At 39.7% G+C, this 25,854-nt stretch overlaps 1 protein-coding gene across 1 annotated transcript; it reads left to right on the top strand.

Moving 5' to 3' along the window:
* Window positions 1-12,209: 12,209 nt before the first annotated feature.
* Window positions 12,210-25,322, top strand: LOC311209381 (alpha-fetoprotein-like; the record flags this gene model as incomplete). The annotated part of the gene is made up of 14 exons (XM_084286678.1): window positions 12,210-12,294; window positions 13,791-13,851; window positions 14,098-14,233; window positions 15,205-15,407; window positions 15,953-16,100; window positions 17,006-17,103; window positions 17,787-17,916; window positions 18,543-18,757; window positions 19,566-19,698; window positions 20,645-20,742; window positions 21,961-22,099; window positions 22,892-23,115; window positions 23,760-23,892; window positions 25,278-25,322. The coding sequence occupies 14 exons, from the start codon at window positions 12,210-12,212 to the stop codon at window positions 25,320-25,322; spliced, it is 1,848 nt and encodes a 615-aa protein (XP_084142804.1).
* Between the last annotated feature and the right edge of the window lie 532 nt (window positions 25,323-25,854).

Raw genomic sequence — 25,854 nt, 5'->3', positions numbered from 1 at the left:
ACCAAACCAGCACTGTTGTAAGCATCCATTTCTTGCAGTGTGACAATTCACTTGGCAGTTTTGCTAGTACATGGTGTGCCCTGGAGAGGCTAATGTTTGTTGTGTCTGTCTAGATAAAAAATAGCAATGCCTTCCCAGGGAGATGGTGTCTCAGGAAAGACTTAAGTCTTTTGACTTCAGTGCTGGGGAAGCTCATGGAGCAGATTATCTTGAGTGTCATCGCACAGCACTTGCAGGGCAACCAGGCGATCAGGCCCAGTCAGTATGGGTTTATGAAAGGCAGGTCCTGCTTGATGAACCTGATCACCTTCTATGACAAAGTGACACGTTTGGTGGATGAGGGAAAGGTTGTGGATGTGGTCTACTTTGACTTCACCAAGACTTTTGACACCGTTTCCCACAGCATTCTCCTTAAGAAACTGTCTGCCCATGGCTTGGACTGGCATACACTTTGTTGGGTTAAAAACTGGCTGGATAGCTGGGCCCAAAGAGTTGTGGTGAATAGAGACAGATCCAGTTGGAGGCTGGTCACTAGTGGAGTCCCCAAGGGCTCAGTACTGGGGCCAGTTCTCTTTAGTATCTTTATCGGTGATCTGGATGAGGGGATCGAGTGCACCCTTAGTTTACACACGACACCAAGTTAGGTGCATGTGTCGATCTGCTCGAGGGTAGGAAGGCTCTGCAGGAAGATCTGGATAGGCTGCACCGGTGGGCTGAGGCCAACTGTATGAAGTTCAACAAGGCCAAGTGCCGGGTCCTGCACCTGGGGCGCAATAACCCCAAGCAGAGCTACAGGCTGGGAGAGGAGTGGTTAGCTGAGAAGGACCTGGGAGTATTGGTTGATAGTCAGCTGAATATGAGCCAGCAGTGTGCTCAGGTGGCCAAGAAGGCCAACAACATCCCAGCTTGCATAAGAAACAGTGTGGGCAGCAGGTTTAGGGAAGTGATAGTCCCCCAGTACTTGGCTTTGGTGAGGCCGCACCTCGAGTACTGCGTTCAGTTTTGGGCCCCTTGCTACAAGAGGGACATTGAGGTGCTCAAGTGAGTCCAGAAAAGAGCAACAAAGCTGGTGAGGGGTCTGGAGAACAAGTCTTACGAGGAGCAGCTGAGGGAGCTGGGCTTGTTCAGCCTGGAGAAGAGGAGGCTCAGGGGTGACCTAATCGCTCTCTACAGGTACCTTAAAGGAGGCTGTAGCGAAGTGGGAGTAGGTCTGTTCTCCCACATGCCTGGTGACAGGACGAGGGGGAATGGGCTAAAGTTGTGTCAGGGGCAGTTTAGGTTGGATGTTAGAAGAAACTTCTTTACCGAAAGGGTTGTTAGGCATTGAAATGGACTGCCCAGGGAAGCGGTTGAGTCACTATCCCTGGAGGTCTTTAAAAGATGTTTAGATGTAGAGCTTAGTGATATGGTTTAGTGGAGGACTTGTTAGTGTAGGTCAGAGATTGGACTAGGTGATCTTGGAGGTCTCTTCCAACCTAGATGATTCTGTGAACATGGTACTGCTGTAATACACAAGGATCTAAAAGAGTGAGATCTTGCAGTGCTGAGTATTCCAGAGAATTACAAAGCCTTGCACTCTGTTCCTGTTTGTATGCCCTATTTGCCTATTCCTCCTCCTACAACAGCACAGTATAGCAAACCAATATTTAGCTGTAGTTTGTGATGTACTGTAGCTGCTCAGTAATATGCAAGCTAATTTTTACTTTCTCTATTATCACTTTTTTAATAGCTCATATCTCTTTTTCGTATACCCTCTCTGAAGGTTAATAAAACCATGACCAGTGAACTTCAAATATTCACAAAGACTACATCTGCAAATCAAGTTTTTCAGTCTTTGGAAAAAGCCTGATGTCAGCTACAAACCCATTCTTTACATGAAACACAGTTTTGACAGTATCATCCATTAACACTAGTTGATGGAAAACTCCTCTAAATTAACCAATTTGTTATATTTAGATTTCATATGCTAAACCAACAAAACAAACAAAGTCAAAATCCTTAATTCTTGCGCAAAACCTACCATTGCTGTGTGAAGAAGATGTCTGTGCAGATTCCAGAGCTTCCAGAATAACAGCATGATCCAGAAGTTAGAAATGCTGCTTTTCCCTTAGGTGATTAGAAAGCAAGATCTTTATCTGACTTCTCCAGGAGTAGAAGGGTAGGAAACCATATCCATTTCCTTCTGCCCTCTCCTTCAGTCTTTAATGCCTTCAGCTGACCACTCATCATCTGCATCCATCATACTCTTCTCCCACCTACCCAAAGCTTATTTTCTTCATCCCTGAATTAATCAGCTACCTCCTCCTGTCCATACCTGTACTATACTCTGAATTATGAAGTAACAGTTGTCTTGTGTGTAAGCACAGTTTCCATTGTCTTTTAAAACACCAGGTATTGCTACTGGTATTTGTAAGAACATCCCCACAAGGTATTGTCATCTCCTGGCCATGGCATTTCCCTGTTACTGCTTGATTTCTCACAGTCCCTCTGAGGTTGATGAAATGCCACGCCCTCTTGGCCCCATTTGCTTTGCATTCAGTCTCAATATTTGGGAGCTCATGATTTTCGAGAGTCTGTTGTAAAGCCACCTGCTGCAGCTTTTATAAATGGGAATTCCTTTAATGCAGGCTTCAGCTTTCATTTGAACATTTGATAACATCCTGATCTTTGTATATCTTTGTATAATACTTATATACAGGTCATGAGAAAGAAAACAGCAAACTGATCAGTTAGCAAGAACGTTTTTCTAGCTCTCCATACCAGCGTATGATGCTAATCATGAAGAGCTCAGTTTTTTTTTTTTTTAAAAAGTAAAGTATCTCCAGAGCTTGGCAGTGGGTAGTGGCTCTGGACCAAGGCATGCTTCTAAGTTTACAGAAAATTCCTCTTGGTCAAACAGCAGCTTTTCTGTTCTCAGATACATGTCAGAAGATCTTTATGACTGTATGATATCAAAAATGTGCAAATTTTGGGTGCATCTTAAGATATACAAGAAAGTCTCCTACCATCATCATGTATCCCTTAGCACCATCAGGTATATTTCTTCATAATATAAATCTTTATGATCTTTTTGCCCAGGGGTTGTTCTCTGTTACCTCTTACTAAGGGTAGCACATGACTTACTGCTCAGCAGTGGGTGTGCTTTTTAAGTTAATTAAAATAAGTATAGCTTAGTAATCAGTGCTAAGTGACTTTATTTTCTTTCATGTTTTCTGATTCATGCTGTGTTAGTGTCTGGATCCAAAGACCTGGAAGTGACTTTTCTGCAACCAGGACTAGTAAGTTGAGTTTCAACCACGATAAAACTAGGACTAAACTTGTCACTAGGACTAATATTGAAACATTTCATTTGGCCTTGGTTGCTGAATCTCTCATATCTTAACTGCATATAGGTGTCGTACAAGACCTGTGAGAGCATGCTGTACCCTCTGCTCTTCTCTGGTGAAGAAAAAAAATGAAACTTTGTTTACTTCTTTTATTGGAAGCATATAAAACATGGAGAAGATGGGGGAAACTGTCCCTCAAGTTACGCAAAGTAATTGATACTCTGAATTAACTTCCTAATGATATGTAGTCCTAAGTGAAAAATAAAGGCAAATCTCCCCTCTACCTGAGCCATTATTTGCCAATACCAATACAGACCAATTTTCAAGAAATATTGACAAAAGAAGTGGCTGCAGAGTTCGAGGATTACACCAAGTTATAATTTGCAGGAAAACTTGTTTCCCAATCTTTATTTACACTATTTCTTAAGTAGCTGGGCAAAGTAAAAATCTGAGTTTACAAGATACTTTCAAAATAGTCTAGCCAAAATCACAAACTTTATTAAATAATTTTGTCACACTTCTTTTCAGCAAGGTTGATTGTAGTTGGGAAGCCTCACTAAACTCTAATGGAAATTGACATTTGTGTAGTTAATTGTTTACAAGCATTCATTGATAATAGCATGTAAGTAATTTCATTGCTTCCAGTCTTCTTTGTTTTGAAGTTCCCCTGCATAGTCACATATAATCCACAATAACGAAGTGACTACCGGTTTGTTCTTTGATTTTTTCTTTTCCAATTTGCTATATGCAAAAGAAAAGACTTGATCAACATATAGGTAGGAAAATCCTAGTAAAATTGTTTTCCTTAAGATGACCTTACATCTTTGCAACTGTGTCGGTAACTTTTTGGTAGTTTTTTTGCATAATTTCATGAAGAACATAAAGAGAAAAAGCTCATCTTCAGAATACATACAGAGACTGGTAACATCTGGACATGTCTATTAGGATGTGTGTTCTCCCAGTGCCTGGGAATCTTTTACATGGTCCAAGCAACATGTCCTTTGTAGTACTTGTGCAGGAAAAAGCAGTTGTTGGATTGCTCATCTTGGGAGTCATACTCTGTCTGAAAGAACATGGATTTTATAACTTATTTTTTTTTATATCTTTTTTTAATTGGGTAATGAAGAAACTCTTGGGAAACCTATGTTATTCCAGTTGTTGGCTAATTCTGTAAAGTGAAAGCAAATTACACATGCACTGCAGAAGTGGCTTAATGCAAGAGTACACATGGTAGAAATGAAAGCCATTGCTTCCTCACTCTTTGATATCCCTTCCTTAAAAAACCCTTACATACTTCAGTGTTGAACTGCAGCAAGAGTGACCTGTTCCATTGACTCATTTCTAGCAGGAGTCCAGAATGGTTGTCTTTCTATCTCTTCTAGCACGGATTTCTGCCAGGTAGACATAATTCAATGGGGAGAGCAATTTTACATACCTTTTCCTCAAAAGAAAGAGGGGCAAGTCACGAGAAGTCTCTAGAATTCTAAGGCATTCTATACAACCGGCCTGCTTGTCTCATTCTTCAGACATGCAGAAGCTACAGAGAGTTGACTAAATTTAGTTGACTACAAGGTGGCATCTGACACCACTTGAGATACCCTAGGTACCCCCTCCTGGTCTTGATTAGTACTACTCCAGAAACTAACAGGGGTTTTCTGGGCAAAGTGCTATGCTAACCAACTGCCATGCCATATTTTAGCTATCCAGCAGCACACACAGGAGATACTATTCAGTGGACAACAGTCAAGTGTGATTGAAAAAGTAGATTTACAAATGTTTAAGTAAAAACAAGCTTTATATATGAAATTAGCACTTAAGAGGGCTTCATGTCTACCTTTCAAAGTTGTTCATTCAACTGTAACACTTTTGCTGCATGAACAACCTAAAAATTGTCAGGAAAAGAATAAGATAATATAGGAGCCACTGGCCTTGAGAAATAAAAGGTCATAAGGCAGTATACCACGGAGAAACAGGATCCTTTGCTAGAAGAACCATCGCAAATAGATTCCTGGTGGAACAGAAGTCAACAAACTTTCCACCTGCAAGTCAAAAATAACTGCTCTATGCACTTGTACCAAGGCAAGTCCTCATCCTTTTCAGGAAGTGATCTGTAAAAGCTGGCAGGATGGTTTTAAAAGGGTGTTTAGTCTTGACAGCTGTCACCACTCTGTGGGCCTGCTAGAACAGTCAGCCCTGAGGGTCAGGCTGTAAACCGAGTGGTGTTAGGAGTACAGGGGAGCAGAGAGGGCAGCAGTGGGAAGATGACTTGACCAGAAGAGAACCCCAGATAAGGCAATGCCATACACTGAGGAGTTAAAAGACAATTTGTACTCCAAAAGCTAAAACTCTTGTAGGTCCACAGTGAGCTGTACAACAGTCATTATCTTGAGAGCAGTCTTTTGCAGAGTAACCATAAGAAACCGTTCGGGGCCTTCTAAAGTGCATGCATTTTGTTTTGGTACCTGCAAGCAGGCATAGTAAGTTCCCCACCTTATCAAAAACGCTGTGTAAGCAGGTCACTGCAACCAAAGTTTGTGTTGTATTAAGATAACAGTGATTCTGTGCTATTAGATAGCTTGTTTTGACATTCAGCAATGGTGTTTCACTTGGCTAGACCATCACGCCTACAGGTGCCAGATAAAGACAAGGACGAGTTGTAAATGTCACCCTTTGTACTTTGTTGTGTCCCATTCAGCTGTAAACAACCCCCTGTGGGATTTGGAACATACATAGATGTAGGAGCTTAGGAAATTAGGGAGAGAGGGAAGAAAAAAAAGGAAGGAAAAGGATATTAACTTGAACGATAGCTTACTTCTTCCTTTCCAGATTTTGTGGGTTTGTCTTATGCTCTCACACTTAACTGGTATATGATTTCCTGCCCTACAAAAAGCATTTGTATTGTAACAAATGCAGCAACCTTAGCAGAAATAGCACTCATTTAAAGCTTGCATGCTAAATACCAGGCCGCAGATCCCACTTCTGATACCCACAATCCACCCATTATCAATGATTGCTTTTTCTATCCTTAGGGTGTGATAACCAATTCAGCCCAGAACCTCCAGAGGGACATTTTGTTGCAATGAGTAAGGAAAGTAGAAGAGCCTCTCATCAATGTGATCCTCAGGCAATGCAAAACAAGGTAAGATACAATAAGATCATCTCAATATGGCATGAAAGAAAAAGAAAGCATCCTGCAGAGCTAAAGCAGGCACTCAGTTCTCTTGGTGAATCCTTATTGGCACCAACACCACCCCCTTGAATGAAACCAGAACTTGCACTCCTGAATAGAGATGTCAGTCCTCCAAGTACAACATACATATCCATTTTCTGTCCTCTTTCTACAATCTAAAATGATGTCTGTTACAGAGATCCCCTCTGAGGTGAGTTGTAATCACTTTATTTACTCAATTATATCTTCTGTACTCTATAGGAAATGTGTATTTCGTTGTTGACATGGCCCTGGAATGAAAGAGAAGGTGAGGAATAAAGCAAGATAGAAGTCCGAGTAGTAAGATTTGCAGGGTACTACTCAGTCCTTATGACATGGAAGTGACCAAATGTCCTTTTGGACAGAAACTTTACATCCTGTACCTGGAAAGACTCAAGTGGAAGGTTGTCTGTCTGCTAAAAAAAAAAATAAAAAAAAAATAGGAACAGTGCCATGGAGCTCCAGCAGGCAGCAACAATGGGATGGTTGCTTTTTCCTTTTGTGCTCTTGTTGCAGCACGCCTGGGAGAAAGGCACAGCTTCATAGAACTGTAGCTGGGAGAATAGCTCTTCATATGGAGAAAACCCAAATTTCTTCTCAGAAGCTCAAGAATAATTTCCTCAAGAACAGGCTAATGAGGAATCCTTGATCACATATAAATAACAAACCATCTGTTAGGACAATGACGTGGCTGTATCAGCCACTGACTAAACCTCTTCAGTTTCCTCTTTAGGAATACTAAATGGCTGTGCCACCCTGGTAGCTACATGGTACTAGATGGCCTACAGAGTTATCCTGGACAGATCAGTCTGCCTTCAGCATCCCAGCAGTGTCACAGACAAAATGAATGGGAAGAGAAGTCCCAATGGAAGAATGGCTGTGAAATGTACGTGAATTTATGCTGCAAGGAGGGCTACAGAGTCTGAAGCTAATATATCCGATTTATGAAGGTGTTAATTTGTCTACTTGCTAACAGGCTTTGTTTCTTCTTGTTTCACTTGAAAGTACACCAGAAAATTTTACCAGAATTAAAAGAAACTGAAGACAGGGTAAGCTCCTTTCTGCATAGACATGCTAAGACTGCTACAGTACTAACACCCACACAAAGAAGTGCTCCTGGGACATGTCAATTTATGCCAAACACTGGGACCAAACAAAGCACCCAGTGCACTTTCCACCAACACGCCACTCTGACATAACACACTGCAAATGTGTCCAAACGAGCCCAGAGACAAAGGGCATAGAGCACTGCCAGTAAAGTGGCGAGGAAGGTTGTTTCATTCCCAGCCAAGTGACTCAGAGGAACCAAAGGACAGAGGACATCTTTGCCAGCTTACGGCAGCAGGTAGGCGTGCGTGGCCTGGGCATGCTTCCACCTGTACTGCCAGAGGTTACCCAGTCTCCTGTGCAGACATGCTTACAACACCCACAGGGTGAACACTCCTTATGACAGGCACTCAAGGGAAAATTGTCAGATCATATCAAATCAAGGGGCCACACAAAGCACCCAAGTGTGACTGAAAAATGGGGAGAAGCCAGATATTACACACAAATCTTTTCATTCTCTAAAATTAATGGAATTTGAACGGAATCCTCTTAATGAGAAAAATGGTATGCATTACACCATCATGCATCTTTTTCAGCTTATATCATCAATGAAGATACTTAAATGTGTAGTATAGAATACTTGAAAATACTTGAATTCCACATCAAACATTTCATGTTACTTATGAAACAAGTCATATTTCTCCACATGGTGAATAGACCATGAATTTAGACAGCTTTTTTTAAAAAGGAATTACAACTGAACTATGTATGCAGTAAAAAAACAGTTGAGACATGCAGTTTTGGCAAAATATACCAATCCAGGAAGTTATCCAGGTCAAACAGAAGTTCACAAATGATAATCAGTCACTTTCACGACTGAAGAGTAAGTCTTTACCATCAGACTTCCTAGCATTGCCAAATAACCTGTTAAATCATTTGAAGAAATGAAGTTAACAACATGGGTTTCTTCCCTGTATTGCCTCCAGGTTTGCTACATACACTGGAAAAGATTTGCTCTTTAAAGAGCAAACCTTTACCTTTAAAAGGTAAATCTTTACTTTTAAAAGGTAAGAAAGTTCTTTATAATACATCCCATAAAGGCCTTATTGTTTGAGGCGTATATTCAGCAGTGAGTGTTAGCTGTCATATTGTCACAGGTGATCTTAAAGGAAAGTCTTCCACTCCCTTCAATCAGCTTCAAAGCAGATCCTAAGAAACAGACAGAAAAATAACTTAGTTCTCCTTCGGCAGCCCTCAAGCTCTAACATGCTTTCTCATTTGAATTAGTCTGGCTTTGGCCAATACTTCCATGGTATGCACAATAAGTTCAGTATGTTTTAGCAAGCAAGGCTGAGAACAATACTAGTTCAGAGCACTTGGAATGCTATTCACACATGTGTATCACAGCAGTAAGAGAACAGAGAACTGCTCACAGTTTTTTAGCTAAATATTTGCAGGAAAAACTCAAACACTTTCCAGGAAAACAAGCTTTCCTAAGGAACCTACAGATAATTAGCTGAACAACATGCATCCAAGAGAAAAATAGTTTTTGTTTTCAATTGAAAATTCTATATGTTCAACCACAAAACAATTGTTGGAAGATGGGAAGAGAGAAGGGTTAGGATTTTCAATGACAAGGGGGTGTAAAAACAAAACAAGAACCCGCAAAAGCAAGCCAGGTTTTCTGTTTCAGTTTTTAACATATAAACCCATACTTCTATCCTTTCCTTCCTAGAGCTAACTATTACAAGTACTTGCCCTTCAGAGCAGAGAATTATTGCTTATTTCCAAGAGGGCAGGAAGTACCACTGGTAGGGGCAGAACAGGTGCTGCTAACCATCGTACTGTGGGCATTATTTGAATTTAGAACATATTACAAGTTATTTGAATAATGAGGGTTCAATAACCTGTAGGTTAACAAGATACATGCTGCACAGCCATCTAAGGAGACTGATCACAGAAGTTACAGAAATGTAACCAGCCTGCAGAGATCAGACATGTAGGACTGCTGATACCCCATTTACTGGCTCACCCAGAGCTAGCCCTGCACCAAGCCATGCAGAGGTTAGCTACCTGCAGTTTGCACCCTGGGATGAGAAACTTCTTTTATTACCTAAGAAGCTGATAAGGCCTGTGGAGATTTAGGCATGCAACAGAGACAAGCACTCAAAAGAGATAGCATGGGAGAAATCAAAACTTCATGGTTCATAACAGTTGCCGTAAAAAGTCTTCTGCAGGCAAAATACCCCAGTACCAGAACAAGACAGATTCCAAAACACCTAACCAGATTAAGCCTAGCTATCTTCCTTTTTTTTTTTTTTTTTTAAATCAGAGTCTAAAAATGTGAATATGAATGACGTTTTCTTTACAAAAAGAGTTAAGAAAGTTCCAATGCGAGTTTTAGACAGCACATCAGACTAGTGGAAGTTATTTACATGGAAAATAACTCCAAATATCACATCAAAGCACCTTAGGATTTTGTAAAAAACAAGTATCTCACTATTCAGGAAGAAGTTTAATTAATCCATGTAGATTAACTTCCTACAAACATCACTCATTTTAGAATGAATGATCAAGATTTAGTAAGAATACTACTCTCCAAGTGCAATAAAGCAAGGGTATAATGGAATGATTTACATGTATTACTTACATTACCTGAAAGTACCAACATTGACTTTAAAGAAATGCAATGGATATATTGATACCAACATAAAAAAAAATTAAGGAAAAAAAATAAACTCACAAATTCTGCTCTCATTAATAAGAAGAGAGACTAAATACTTCAGCTTTGGGGAGACATTCTTGCTCTTTGGGAGCCTACTTTGAGAATGCTAATCAATGACCAAAGTGCAGCATGAACAGAGAGCAGCACAAAACACAGGAACCTTCCCCTAAAACTAACAAACAACAAAGGAAAACAACCTACACAAACCAACTCACCTCTTTGCTTACAATAATACACAAAACAAAAACTTTGCAGCATAAGAGCTACCTGGGAATTTCAAGAATCTGCTGAGGACATTTCTCCCCCTTGCATGCAGCCATCCCCAGCTGATGGGAATTTATAGCTCCAAAAACCCTGACTGCAATCAGCTTGTTCTAGCTCTGCCTTGGCCTTTGCCAGATAGTTTTAAGAAGGCCTGGAGACAACTCTGGTCTCTATAGGTGTAAAACAGATTTTGTTGGCATGGTTTCTGTAGTTTGAAAAGCAAGAATTCTTGATTATTTTGGCTGTTTGACACACTCTTTCCTTCTGGTTAAATATTGTACACACATTTTCCTCCTGCAAATGAGAGAGTGTTCATTGTAGATAGATACATTGCTACCCTAATAGTGATTAAATATATAAAAATATTTAACCATCCTAAACATCGTGAACGTCAATAGAGAAATTGAGTTTAACGGTTTTAAATGCAGCAGCCAAGTACAGCTTCCTGAAATACTTAGGCCAACATGTTACAAATAAAAAAACTCTCAAACACACTCCTGCCATAAAAAACTTGCTATAAAAAAGTTTCTAACATCAGTGTCTCAGCTGTTTCCGCAGTTTTTCTTCAAGCAAATACTCATCCCCCCACTTTCCTTAGTTTTAGAGCTTAGAGTAGCAAGGTTGTATTAGGATACCATTCTGAAAATAAGAGGATCAATCTGCATCACTCCCTGCTGATTCTAGGGGAAGTGATGTGGGATTGCAGTAGGTAGTCCCCAGATTGCCCCCATGCTCCCACCTTCATTCAGAATCTTTTTCCTTTTGATACTGTCTCATGTGATAACAAACAACCCTCATCATCTTTCTTCAGCATGGAACAAAGAATATTGCCAGTTTCTCACTAAAAAAAAATAAGAGGTTCTATCTTTGTTGCCTCCTTCAGACTGAATATACATATCCTTGCCCACCTGTCTCTTAGTTACAAATACCCATGGCTCTCTGAAGCCATTCTATCTCCAAAAATATGATGTTTTCATCATGATGATGATTACAGAATACTTTTTAAGAAGGCACTAAGTAACTTTATTATTTTTTCCATTCATTATAGTTTTGATTTTGTCTCAAGATTTCTGACATACTTTGATGCTAATTGTTAATGCTGCAAATACATTGCATGGGCATCTTAATTCACCTTTTTCACCATGCCAAGTGTGGGAGCCACCAAGTGCGGGAACAAGAGATAGCTTGCTCAGCAAGGAGGGATGCAAAAATCTCAGGGTAACTGATGAACTTGTGTTCTTTCAGTCAACAAAGGCATCTTCTGCACAGCAATCACCTTTGAACAAATCTGTAAGTAGAAGAGATCTACATTCATGATAAAAAGCACAAAGAATGTTTAAACTTCTTGTTTGAAGTGTGATAAGTTTAAAATGTCTATTTGTCTAAATTTCAGGGGAAAAAAAGAATCTACAAGGTCCCTTCTTTGCAACAAGCTGGTCGGTTCATCATACTAAGCAAATAATGTCATGTTTAATTATTGTGGGAATATTCTAAAAGGGTTAATGTTATATATGGCACTAAAAGGGTTTTGATTAACCAGAAATCATTTGGTAGAGTATATAAGATCATTCCTCTTAAATCTTTCTGCCTTTCAGAGATAAACCAAACCCATCTCAGGCTTCTGCCAAAGGCTGACATTATGAATTGGAGAACAGTAATTTATATAATTTTATTAGTAAGCTTTACTGTAGTCAAAGCCCTGCCTAGAAGTTATTGGGACATAGGTAAGCATATATCTCGTATTTTTATTCTATTCTTTCACTTAATGCTGATAAATACAACTTGGCATGCGTGGTTATTTGGTATCTCACTTTATCACTGCCAATTTTAGATAGTATTTTCTTAGCAGTGAAAGATATACGACAACACTGTAGCTGTATAACTTGTTTCTTGAGATCAACCATAGACATGATGCTTCTTAATGTCTTGAGAGTCCATGTAGTGGGACAGCCTGAACTTACTGAGAGGATGTGTACTGAAGGGTAATTTAATCTCTGGGGGAGTTATTCCACTGAATTTCAGGTACTCCAAGAACTGCTGAAGTAAAGACTGCAGTTGTTTTAGCTTCCCTCTATAGTCCATGGGACAGTGACACAGTGAAGGCACAAGAGGGATGCTACCTCCAGATGCTATTCAGTAGCTAAGTTATGCAATTGCTCTTTATTATGCTTTGGAGGAATCTAAGTTGCTCTTCACTGACTCCTGGAGAGGCTTATGATGGCCCTGCCTTGCACTAAGGTCAAGTGTCAAAAATGAGGCAAATGAAAACCTCCTGTAGTGTGCAGTTCAGATGAGTCTTTCACTTTACATATTTCTATCAGTAGTCATTTTCTCATCTTCAGAACATCCAAATGCAGTAAATAGCCCAAGACCATAAAACAACTGCTATTTTTGTTATCTCTTCTTATCATTCCAATTCACACTTCCTAGTTACTTGGAGAAGCTGGCTTATTTCTTCACTTTGATCTTTTTATACTGCTCTCAGCCCTACTGACATGGATGTGAGCCAGTATCATCCTGATTTGGGAATATACCCACTATGTTGAAATTAATCTCTGAAAATATTCTCTAATGAATGAGGAACTCAAGAAATGATTAGGTTTAGGTTTTGCCATTAATAAATAATCCACTGACAAAAGAAAAATATTTGCACATAATCTTCAGGTAGATTGAGCACATTTGTTTTCCACTGGGCCAATGCAGAGCTTGTACAGAAGGATGTGGCTCTGTGAATTTTTGTGGAGCTTTGACTACCAATGTAGCCCTCAAATTATTCCATGCTTTCTACATAGAGAAGCCTTTATCTGCAACGAAACAGTAGTTAAGTACTCCCTTAAATAGCTAAAATAAGGTTAAAAGATATTTTCTAATGAGTTTAATCACGTGACTTGCATCATCTAAGTAGCTGAACACCTTCTAGGTTTCAGCAAATTCCTCCCACAACACTTGAATGAGGCAGGGGAACTATATTGGCCCTGTAGTTCAAAAACAAATTCACATCCTCATACTTAAGTCAGATAGGTAATATGAGCTTATGCCTTCCAAACCTAGTGCCACTACCTCAGGCACTGAATTATGTTTTTCTGAAACTCGTGTATATATATATATATATATACATATATATATATATACATGTCTATATATATATATATAAAGCATTTGAAGAATTCACTTAACATTTTTTTATTATTGTTCAAAGACTAATTATCTTGTTTTTCAGAGGAAAAAAACAGCATTGGCCAGCGTTTTTCTCAGCTGCAGGAGAATAATTTTAAAGCCATGTAAGTTGTCCAGACAAGAAGTCTACTTGCAAATTTGCTGCCAATGAACATCCCTGTGGTATTTTGTGTCATTTGGAAATGAACGCATACAGTGAGTCAAACACTCACCTCTTCCACCAGCCCATGCAAACTCAGTCTGTGATGACAGAAATCACAGAATATGATCATCTTACTGTTTCACACTAAAAGTAATGTGACGAGTTTTTAGGCAGGCAGCAACATCTTTATCACTCTGTGTTCTTGTAGTGCCATGATCATGTTTGCTCAGTACGTGCAAGGAAGCACATTCACCAAAGCGGTTAAAATGGCTGAAGCTGTAACAGATCTTGCCAAAAGGTGCGCTGCTGCAGATGGAGACAACCCAGATTGTCTGAAGCCTTTGGTAAGCTTGTCCATACTTCTAACATGGCACAGACTTTTAAAAGTGACTTATAATTTCAGAGTACTAATACATATTTCTTCTGAAAAGGAACACATTATTAGGAGATGTGATTTATTTGTGTATAGATTTGCTTTTATTGACATTTTTCCCTTGCCATGCTCTCACCTATAAGGCATCTCAAGATGAGTGGAGGAAAAAAAAGTTCTGCCCCCACCATATATCACAGCAACTTTTGAATTACTTCATCTATATCTTTGTAAAAGATGGTTAGAAAGTTGTGCTTCTATGGCTAGTGTAAAAAAAATAAACCAGTAGAGCCTAATTAGATGTTTCTAGCAAATATGATGCTTATAGATGTTTGTTCTACTCCATTAACTCACACTGCTAGTTTCTGATGGTGTCTGCTCCAACACACTTTTGAGCTGGCAGATTCAATCACAAAACATGACTATCCGTCTGTGTTATGACACATTTCTATTTGTTAAACTTGGATCTGAAGCAAATCCTGAATAAAAACAGTTCCCAGCTGACACATGACTGACAGCTGAACCTGAACATTGCTATTTTATGAACAAGAAACAAGGACTCATCAGCTGACTTTAATTAGAAAAGAATAGATCCTGCTATGTTAGAAACAACACTATGCAAATCTTCCCTATCATCTCAAATGTAATCAAGAAACAAGGGTCTGAATGTTGGTTTAAGTTCAGTGAAACTTGGACAGTGTGTTCCAAAACCACTTCACTTCAAAGTCTATCTTGGCATAATAGTAGCTATCAGAGAGTGACATATCATTTATGTTTTAGAGGTCAGTCTGATATTCATTGCAGTCAAAGCAGGAGGAAAGAAAAAGAGAGAATCTATACATTTATGCAAGCGAGGGCTTGTTGGGTTAAGAAGTCTCCCCAGAAAGCTCACAAGAGTAAAATGGAATGCTCACACGCATCAACTTTTTTTCTAATTTTTCACAGGACAAGATTTTCCTCGATACAATATGCCAGGAGGAAAATCTTCCAAGGTTTACTGACTGCTGTGCTAAAAAGGACCCTGAAAGAAACGATTGCTTCCTCTCCCTTAAAAATTCATCAAGAGCATTCATTTCTCCTTTTGAAAGGCCAAATGCTGAAGCTGCCTGCAAAAATTATTCACAGAATCAACATTCGTTAACAGGATAGTAAGTAAATAAATCATAGATTTGTTGCCTGGATATGATAATAACAAGCCTAGAGACCATAAATGCAGTACCAACCAAAAGTTCAATACAAGACTCTCTGTAATGCTATCCTCTTTTTTCTTCTTAATGAGAAACATTTGTATAATCCAGCCAGCTCTGATTATCCTTATGTGAACCTTGTTCGGCCACCTCCTGCTTTGAATATATGTCCAAATGATAAACAATCTGAACTATTTCATTGTAGTTTATCCAGAGGGCTCATCTGGAAACCAAGGACCTCCTTTCAGTCCTAAAAAGGCAAGCAGATGTTTTGTGACCTCTAGGCCAGGACCATCAGGATTTGAGCCCCTAACTTATAGGAAAATGCTAGCCCCATCAGACTTTTTCCAGGATAAACACTGCACTATACAGCTGATAGTTTTGACAGGAAAACAGTCACTTTTAGTAGCTATTATTTTAATGTACTGGCAGATGCTACAATAACACTGCAGTCCCCTGTATATGGGGGATTATTCTGAAAGTAAAGACATTGCTCTCTGTTTTAGTTTCATCTATGAGATTTCCAGAAGGCATCCTTTCCTCTATGCCCCAACAATCCTTTCTGTTGCTATCCATTATGATGAGATGATGAAGGACTGCTGTAGAAGTGCCGAAAACCCCACTCATAACCTGGAGGAATGCTTTCGGAGACAGGTATTACATTGCAGGGGTTTAGTTTAACAACATGTGAGCAGTGGCTTTCCCATAGCTAAACAAATGCCGAAGCAGGGCTATTGTCTGTTTCTTTTTCAGCATCTGCATCTGATGTTAGAATTCACCTTGTTAAGGATGGGCTGAAATTAGACTTAAATGCTCTCTGAAATTATAGTTTAAATTTTTAAATGAAAATACCTGAATTGGGATGTTGGGTAGATGTATATGGAGCCACGGGCAGTCCCCACACCTGCCATGGTATCAGTTCTGCCTTTGCTATGTGCACAATGTTTGTTGTAAGGATGCCTGGAGAGGAAGTGGTAGTATGCAGAGTGCAGAAATCCGTGGTGTGGTGTTTTTGTTTGTTTGTTTTTCCCTGTTTATAGCCCCGTAATGATAGCGCATCACCTGCTTGGCCAAGTGTTTGCACTGTAGAGGTATGCCCCACATGTAACTAGAGTCAGAAATTCACAGCAACTTACCTTAACAGTGGAAAATAAGCATGGGGAACCTGCCCTTACTGAATATGCCTTTCTTACGCTCTGGCTGGGTTGCCTGAGATGGCAGCTAATACCACTAACAAATGACAACTAACATTAGCTAATAGTAACACAAAGGCAGTCCTGTAGCTTCCAGGTGAAGATTTCTTCCCCACCCTAAAAATAGTAAACTACTCTCTAGAAGGGTTCTAGTTTCCTTTTGCAGAATACTTATTTAATACATGCTGATGAGTAAATAGCAGGCACAACACTTAGTTCAGATTGCAGCTTGGACAGTAAAAGTCTTTCTATCACTATTTAAAAATCCCTCCTTAAAAAAAAAAAAAAAAAAAGTCAGTAGTTTTACCCTAAAACATTGTCTTGTCTTCTGTTCTGTTTTCATGGCCTTTAACATCTTTCTACCAGGCACCAAAGGTAGTGAAGCCAGTCAGAGAAGATGGCCTGAGGCAGGAACACACATGTGGAATTCTGAAGAAGTTTGGAGAAAGGACCATAAAGGCTCTGTAAGTCTTCCCCCTGCTTGCCAAACAAGGCTTGGGTTTGTTTGCTTTGGCTACAGAACAGCCAAATTCATCACCAAGATGTAATGCTTTGCTACAGACACTCATTGCAATCCTTCCTGACTCCTTCTGTAAGCTCCAGTTGGCACACACATGTTAAAATAAAGCATGGATGTCACACACTAGCTTAGAAGTGGATCCGCACCTGCACACAGTATGATGACCCTGAATACTGGCCATGTCATTTTTGTTTTCAGCTCACTAGCAAACATCTAACAAGGTGTACAGATTAAGAATACGAATTTATGCATCACAGCAGTCACTGTTTCCCTAAAAGCCGCCATTAGCTTTCAAAAATTGAAAAACAAAGTTTGAAATGAACCAAGCTCTTTGTGATGAAAGAATGATCGTGAGCACAGTACAACCCAGCTCTAAAAACATAAGGTTATTCGTGTAATTTTATGTTCACCTACCACGTCTTTGTTATCTCACACTATATTTCACTCAGCATCCTCAGATAACTTTAAGTATCTCAGTTACCGGCTTCAAGGGACAATTTTTATCACCTTCAGTGAGAGCAGAAGCCGACCGTTTCCGACCAGTTTGCATAACGCCCTCTACAGGAAAGTGGTGTGAACTGTCAGTCTCACGTTAATATAAGCGATGTGTATTGTTTTTCATTCCAGGAAACTTGCTCAGATAAGCCAGAAATTTCCTAAAGCTGATTTTGTTACTGTTAGCAAACTTGTGATGGATGTTGCTAAAATGCACAAGGACTGCTGTCGTGGAGATATGCTGGAGTGCATGCACGATAGGGTAAAATTCATTTAACTTTTATATGGTTGGAAAAATTAAATGCCTTTTTTTTTTTTTTAATTATTATTTTATTTTTCTTTTTTAAATTTTATTATTATTTTTTTTCTCTCATGTGAGGTTCTGGTTGCTTGACAATCCTGGAGTTTGTTTCTTCAGTCTAAAAATCTGCTTGACTCTCTCATTTGATATTTCCAGCATCAAATCATCCAAAAGGGCAGAAAGAACCACTTTGTGCCTAAAATGACCTAACACTGCTTCAGTGCCATATATTTTCCATGCAACCTTCAGCAAAACATAATGTCTGCCTATCCTCTGTTCCTTTTCTTCTAACAAACCAATTCCGTTTATCTCACTACTTGTCTGTGCTGTCTAGCTAGAGAGTTAACTTCTCTGTTTAGGTGGTTACCTAGCACCTATCAAAGGGCAAGCAAGAGGCTTCAACAAATACAGCAAGAGGACTTCAGTCTTCCTTGTTCTGCTAGGTGACTGTTGCATAGCATTGGCCAGCCACCTCCTTTCTTTGGGTGTCGCTCTCTCTGTATGTAAAACTGGGATAAGAATACTGATCAAAAAAATAGAGACCAAAACGTGGTAACATTTCTTTCCTTTCTTTGTTTACATTTCAGGAAGAGATTCTGCACTACGTCTGCACCAACCAAGACATCATATCAAGTAAAATTAAAAAGTGCTGTGAAAAGCCACTGTTACAAAGAAGTGAATGCATAATTAATGCAGAAAATGATGACAAACCTGCAAACTTGTCCCCCCACGTCAGGGAGTTTATAGAAGACAAAGGAATATGTGAACGCTTTGCTCAGGAAAAAGATACGCACTTAGCCAGGTAACACATCTTCCTCTACCCTTCAATTTTGCTGTTTTGCTACTTTGGTCAAAAGGAGCCAGTTTGAAAGTTTAAGTTCAGCTTATTAGTCTTAGATGCCTGCTCTGTGAGCACGTGGGCGTGTGATACTGTACAAGTTTACCTGAGAGAAATACCACTCAAACCTGGAGAATATGGAATAGCAACAAATGCTGAACAGGGCACAATGGTTATTTCAGAGAAAACTGAAGAAATGCATGTGAAAATTAGGCACTATCAGTTCTGATCTCAGGGTCAAAATATAGCTTTGATCCACTCTTAAATGAGAATTAAAAAACACTTATCTAAGTCAGGCTCATGTCTTGATCCAAACAGGTTTGATCTATTTCTGTTCTAGCCATGTTCCTTTGTGTGATGATGCCCCGACCCTATTAGTATTAAACTTGGGCAAAAAAAAAAAAAAAGGCTGCAACAGAAACAGTATCAAGTCCCCAAGAAATAGATTGAGCACAACTACTCCAGGTGAGGTGACTGGTTTTAGTAGAGTTTTTTTTTTTTTTTTTTCCCTGTCTATTGATAAATGGCTTTGCTACTAGTAATTATTTCATCATCATTTAGGTAGGATTTAAAGAACAAAAATCCAAACCATACAAAATCAGTCAGTTTTGTTTTGGTTGAATCCCAGGCTGTGATTCTGTGAAATTCTCCCCGTTACATGCAAGGTCAGATGAGACCATCCCAAAAGCACCCCGCTGTCCTTACCATCCCTGATCTCTTATGGGCAGTTTTATCTCTAATATCCACTACATACCTACTCCACATATTGCAGGTTTCTCTATGAATATTCCAGAAGACACCCTGAATTTTCTGCTCAAATGCTTTTAAGAATTGGTAAAGGATATGAGGACCTACTGGATGAGTGCTGCAAAACTGATTCTCCACAAGACTGCTGCAGCAGAGGGGTGGGTGCCATCATGCTTCACACAATACGTTGATGGTTACAGACACATGACCATAGGACTGGTTCTGGCTAAATAGTGACTATCCCTACTCCAGGTCTAGAGCAAGTATCCACAGTTCCTGTAGCAAACGTTGTGAGGCCCAAATGATTCCTGTACAGAAAAGCATCAGCAGAGCCGTCACAGCCTTCAGTGACTGGAGGCAGATAAGGGTTGCTGGGGAAATGAACATGGCATTGCAGAGAGTGGGAGCAGGATGCACCCCTGCAGCAGCACCTGGAGGGACTGGGTTCCTCAGGCAGCTCTCTGCTTTCCTCCCTTGGTATTAACCTCACCCTGGGGAGAAGGCTGGTAGATCAAGAGAGCTGGTAGGTGGGAAAGACTTCAGGCCCTCTGGGTCAAGACGACTTTTTTTTCCTGGGGACAGGACAAGAACCAACTCCTCTCTTGTTGCAAACATCAGCTAAGAGGTACCCAACCTCCTCTCCCTGAAGATGTTTTGTAAGAGACTGCATTGGTGCTCCAGTGGTACACCAGTAATTTATCAGAAATAGACATGCTGGGGAGATGGGTGGAGCTGGCATTTCTGTGAGCCACTACCTACTCTTTTTTAGGCTCCCTTGCAGTACCAGTTGTCCTCTTGCAAATGTTTATTGTCTCTGATACAGACATTTAGCATCATACTTGTCTGCAGTTTGGAGCCACCCTGAGTTTCAGACCTAGCCTTCCGTCCATTATACAGAATTTAATGAAGTTGTTTCAATTGGACAATAGTCACATTCAGGCAGTTTAGAGGTTGTAGACAGATAAAGACTTCTCATGAAATTAAAAATTGGTGGTATGTATCAGGCGAGAGGCAGCCTTAGATATCAAGGCCTCACCATCAGGCAGTAGGGCATTCTGCATTCCCCCTGAAAAGTGACTCCTTAAACTAATTTCTTTTCCTCAGGAAGAAGAACTGAAGAAACACATTTATGAAACGGAAAGTGTGATGAAAACAAGCTGTGACATTTACAAGGAGAAAGGAGACTACTATTTCCAAAACGAGTATTCCTTGATTTTATTTTATGCGTATATTATTGCTGTACCAGCTGGCACAACTCAGGCTGGAGTAAATCCATGTATGGCAAAAAAGCTAGGCTAAATGACACCACTAGAATGTGTGGTCCAATACGTTAATTACTTTTAAGATTACGTTAATTACTTTTAAGACTTTTTTTTCTTTTCCAAAACAATGTTCTTGCTTCTTATGGGTTCTGTCCTTATCCAAACTCCTGAGGCAGTGAAATGACAACTTGTTCTATCTCTCACCTATGTTTCCTATGACTTTTTTTGCTTTATAGTTGCATTTTGAGCTATGAGTTCTAACTTAAGAGTTGTAATTTTGGCCAAAAGGCAGTTGCTGCATCTTTTGCAAAAGACTTTGCTCTCAATCTCCTGCAGCAGATGTAAATGTTAGCAACTGTAACAAGATTTAACTACAGGAGACAGAATGAAACCTGAGTAGCTTAAATGTATGCTGCGCTTAAATGCAACATGCAGGCACAAGCCTCTTGGAGGAACTCTGGCCCTGATTTGCAAGGTTAATGAGCACATGCCTAACGAAGTATGTAAGCAATCTCAATGAAATCTGTAAACTGCTTGCATACTTAAAGTTAGGCTTCTGCTGTCTTACTGTGGGGAGATAGAGTAGGCTATTTGTACTCCTGGGCATGTTTGATCTTTAATAGACCTTAGGAGTTCCAGGGTTCCAATAAATCTGGTATGCTACTTCTGCCTATTTAACAGTTGCTATGCTTCTCCTGGCCATGATGGCTAATAAACATATTTTTAAAGAAAAAAAAAAAAAAAAAAAAAGTGAACTTTTTTTGAGCTAATGTTCTGCCCTGATTTAGTCTGTCAGTAAGTCACTTGAGTTCAATTTGGCTTTTAAACAAGATCCCTACATTCAAAGGAAGTGAATAACACAGGAAAAGTATACGTACTGTTTTGTAAGAGGGCTCACCAACATATAAATGACCTTCTTACCATTAATTTTATTTAACCTGGTAAGAGATTGGTCAGAAGAAGGAGAGATCTCCAACTAACGGAGCATGCTTATACTTGCCTACAGGAGTTATAAACACCAGGCTCCGCCCTGCCCTTGTATGAATGAATGTTCTTCTGTGGGGTTTGGCTGGAGCTTTATTTATGTGAAGGCAGTGGCTTGCTCACTGCTGCCTGGTGGAATCAAAAGCACCAATATCAAATCAATTATCATTTCAGGCTTCTCATGAGCTTCACCAAGAAAATGCCTCAGCTAACATCTGCAGAGCTAATAAAATTCACCAAACAAATGACTACAATCGGCTCCAAATGCTGCCAATTAAGCCAGGACAAGCTATTGCCTTGTGCTGAAGAAAACGTGAGTAATTTTTTTCCCCCTCATCTTTGTCCTACTTTTTCTGTGACAATTCCTGCTACTAGCAGGGTCCAAGAACTTACAGTACCAGTAAATGAGCAAAATGTTGACTCAGGTACTGAGCTGCACTGAAGGTGTACTATCAGGTACACAGCTGAAGTAAGCATAATGCAGTGTCACTGAAGTTAATGCTTGAATGATGCTCTGTGAGGATCAGGAAATTGTCATGCCAGCGTTAAGCACTTAACAGTTTTGCAGTACAGGCAGACTGACCCTGTTCTCTCTGGAGCTAATGATCTCATCTGAGAGATGGTTATTTCTAGAGGAATCATCCTTTCCAGATGCCTGAAGCCATACTGTTCTATGAAAGCGATACATTTTGTGCAGCTCTTCCATAGAGTTCTCCAAGCCCATAAGTCAAAACACATAAGCTTCAGCCTGTACCCAGCCATCATTTGTGAAACCTTATGTTTACGGGAACAGTAGAACATACCCACAAAACCTGCCGATCAATACACATCAAAAGGAAGCACCATTTTATGAAGAAATCACAAAATATCTATGCACAAAGAACAGTCTCTAAAACTGCATATATATATTCTGATAAATCTGAACCAGTTTTGCACTAACAAAAGGCAGCATTCAGTAGAAACATAAACTTATATCTCATAGACAAAGCTTAATTTAAATTCTTGTTTATTATTTACAACTTTACTAAGAGTGGTTTCTTTCAGAGAAGAATAGAAAATAAAGCAATGACATGAGATTGTTTTTTTTTCACCTCTTTTGGTAAAGCTGGATCTTGTGCTTGGAGAAATATGTAGAAGACACCTAACCGACCCAATAAACCCCGGTGTTTGCCACTGCTGTAGTAGCTCCTATGCTCTTAGGAGGCCGTGCATGGGGAAACTAGAAATTGATGAGAATTATGTGCCCTTATCATTGACTCCTGGTCTGTTCACTTTCCACGAAGACTTGTGTACGACAGAAGAGGAAAAGTTACAGCACAAGAAGCAGGAGTAAGACATGCCTGTTTTACTGTTCCCCGTTTCTTATTCTCATCCTGGCAATGCACACCAACACGTTTTTCAAACTGTTTTGCTTTCCTCTCATGTTTATCGTGGTTTCTTTTCCTCTCTAGTTCAACCTATATTTACCTGCCTTTGATTAAAGAAAGTCATTTTCAGAGGTGTGAATCTGCACTGGTGTATACACCACCAGAATGGAAGCACCAGGTGCCTAAAGTTAATCCCTTGCACCGTCCTTTACAGGAGCTGCACGAGACACAGTGTAAAAACATAAAAAAAGAAAAAAAAAACTCTTTGAGCTCAACTTGTGCTATGGCAATCCCATACTGCCTCAGACCCTCTGGAGTGGTACACAACACAAACCAGCTGTATGTATTTATAGACATTCACAGTGGAACAACTCCAAAAATGAGCATTGCCACTTTTTTTTTTTTCCACAGAAGAATGAGGCACATATTGACTCCCCACTGCAAATACCTACCTGAGTGGTGGGGAAAAAAAAAAAAAAAAAAAAAAGCTATAGAAAGCAAGTGGGCAATAAGAAAGACAAGATTTTGCAGTAGTGTTTGAGAAGTCGTCCTAATCCGTGTGCCTACCCTTCCAGGTTCACAGTGCTTGCTTTGCTTTTCTTGCAGAATGCTCATCAACCTCATTAAATACAAGCCTCAGATCACACAGGAACAGCTGACCTCTGTCACTGCGGCTTTTACTGCCATGAGGGAACAGTGCTGCAAAGAAGAAAACCGTGAAGCATGTTTTGTGAAAGAGGTATCGTTTCTGTTTTCACCTTTATATTCTCAATCAAAGTGAAAATATACACAAAAGTGTAAATTTCTCCATTAAGCAACAAAAGCAAAGCCTGACTAGCCAGAATTCCTTTGGTTCTATTTCTAAAGACCAACTTTATTGCCTGCACAGGTAGATAGGCATGTCAGTTTAGCTGTGCATGACTGCTAGAGAACATAGTTAGTTATCCTTGTGTTTCTGTGTAGCAATTTATAGACACAGAACTCAGCTACATCTGTTGCTACTGGGGAATCACTGGGACTTGGCACTTGTCTTTCCTATGTTATTTTAGCTTATTGACCTTCATAACTCAGAGCTACCATGGTTTCTCTCTGCCTTTCAGTAAACCTGCTTTTCCTTACTTCTCATCTCTGATATATTCCTTAAGATAAACTGAAATTTAACATGTTTCCCACAACCCTTGAGGCTTACTCCCTCTTTTTCTAAGTCTTTGCATTACTTTGCTTCAAATGATCAAGTACAGAAAAACCTTACTTATGTAAAAAGTTTTCCACCTCTACGTCCACCCAGCCCATCATCCAGAAAGAATCATACTTCTACTTAATAAAGCTGTATTTCAGTATTTTTCTAACAAATGCCAAACCATCTAAGGCAACCTGAGCTGAGCAGTAAAAGCAAAATGTATATTAAACAGTGTCATATGTATATACACACTGTATATACATGAACACCGAGTACTGTGTTCAGTTTCGAGTACTGTGTTCAGTTTTGGGCCCCTCGCTACAAGAAGGACATGGAGGTGCTTGAGCGCGTGCAGAGAAGGGCGACGAAGCTGGTGAGGGGCCTGGAGAACAAGTCCTACGAGGAGCGGCTGAGGGAGCTGGGCTTGTTCAGCCTGGAGAAGAGGAGGCTCAGGGGTGACCTTATCGCTCTCTATAGGTACCTCAAGGGAGGCTGTAGCGAGGTGGGGGTTGGCCTGTTCTCCCACGTGCCTGGTGACAGGACGAGGGGGAATGGGCTTAAGTTGTGCCAGGGGAGTTTTAGGTTAGATGTTAGGAAGAACTTCTTCACTGAAAGGGTTGTGAGGCATTGGAATGGGCTGCCCAGGGAAGTGGTGGAGTCACCATCCCTGGAAGTCTTCAAAAGACGTTTAGATGTAGAGCTTAGGGATATGGTTTAGTGGGGACTGCTAGCGTTAGGTCAGAGGTTGGACTCAATGATCTTGAGGTCTCTTCCAACCTAGAAATTCTGTGATTCTGTGATTCTGTGATATACAGTGCTTGTACACAACTTGCAGAGATTATAAAACATTAATGAATTGACTTATTGCTCTTGTACACATGTAACTTGTTCACAAGTACGTTACCTTCCCAATTTCATTGATAATATTCACTTTTTTTTTTCAGGGTCCAGAACTTATAAAAAGAAGTGAAAAAATGTTGTCAGCATAAAGAGCTCACATAGCATATTGGAAGGTATTTGCTGAAGGTTACGGAGTCGCACAAATTTAACCGTGAGCATATCTTTTCTACATATTCGTGAGGTATAAACAGGAACATAGGAGTTGTTATAGTGGAGAATACTGCGTTGTGGCTCTTTACTCACAAACCTAACAAAGTCACTATAACTTAGACCTGCTACAGTTCTGCCACTGTTTGATTTTCCACTGTGAACAAGATAAAAAGGGTGCCTCAAGTAAAATATCAAATTTCAGAAAGAATATGATGAGATATAAAATTGTAAATCTCACCTGCCTGCAGAGCTCAGCTTAACTGAAAATTAAGTATATCAATTTCATTCAGATGGGGGAGAAATTCCTGTTCAAACTTCATATCTGGCTCATAACACTTTGATTCGAAATAATTGAGGTTATGTAAAACCAAAATAAGTAAATTAAAACTAAATTAAGTCTAAAAAGAAGCATCATGTTAAAGAAATTTACTAAAAGTTAACTGGATGGAAATTGTGGTTTTAAATTTCTCC

The sequence above is a fragment of the Netta rufina genome, assembly GCF_964035555.1.
Source record: "Netta rufina genome assembly, chromosome: 4".
NCBI lineage: Eukaryota > Metazoa > Chordata > Aves > Anseriformes > Anatidae > Netta > Netta rufina.
Note: the sequence above shows the minus strand (reverse complement) of the source record. Positions and strands in the feature narration are given on the sequence as shown.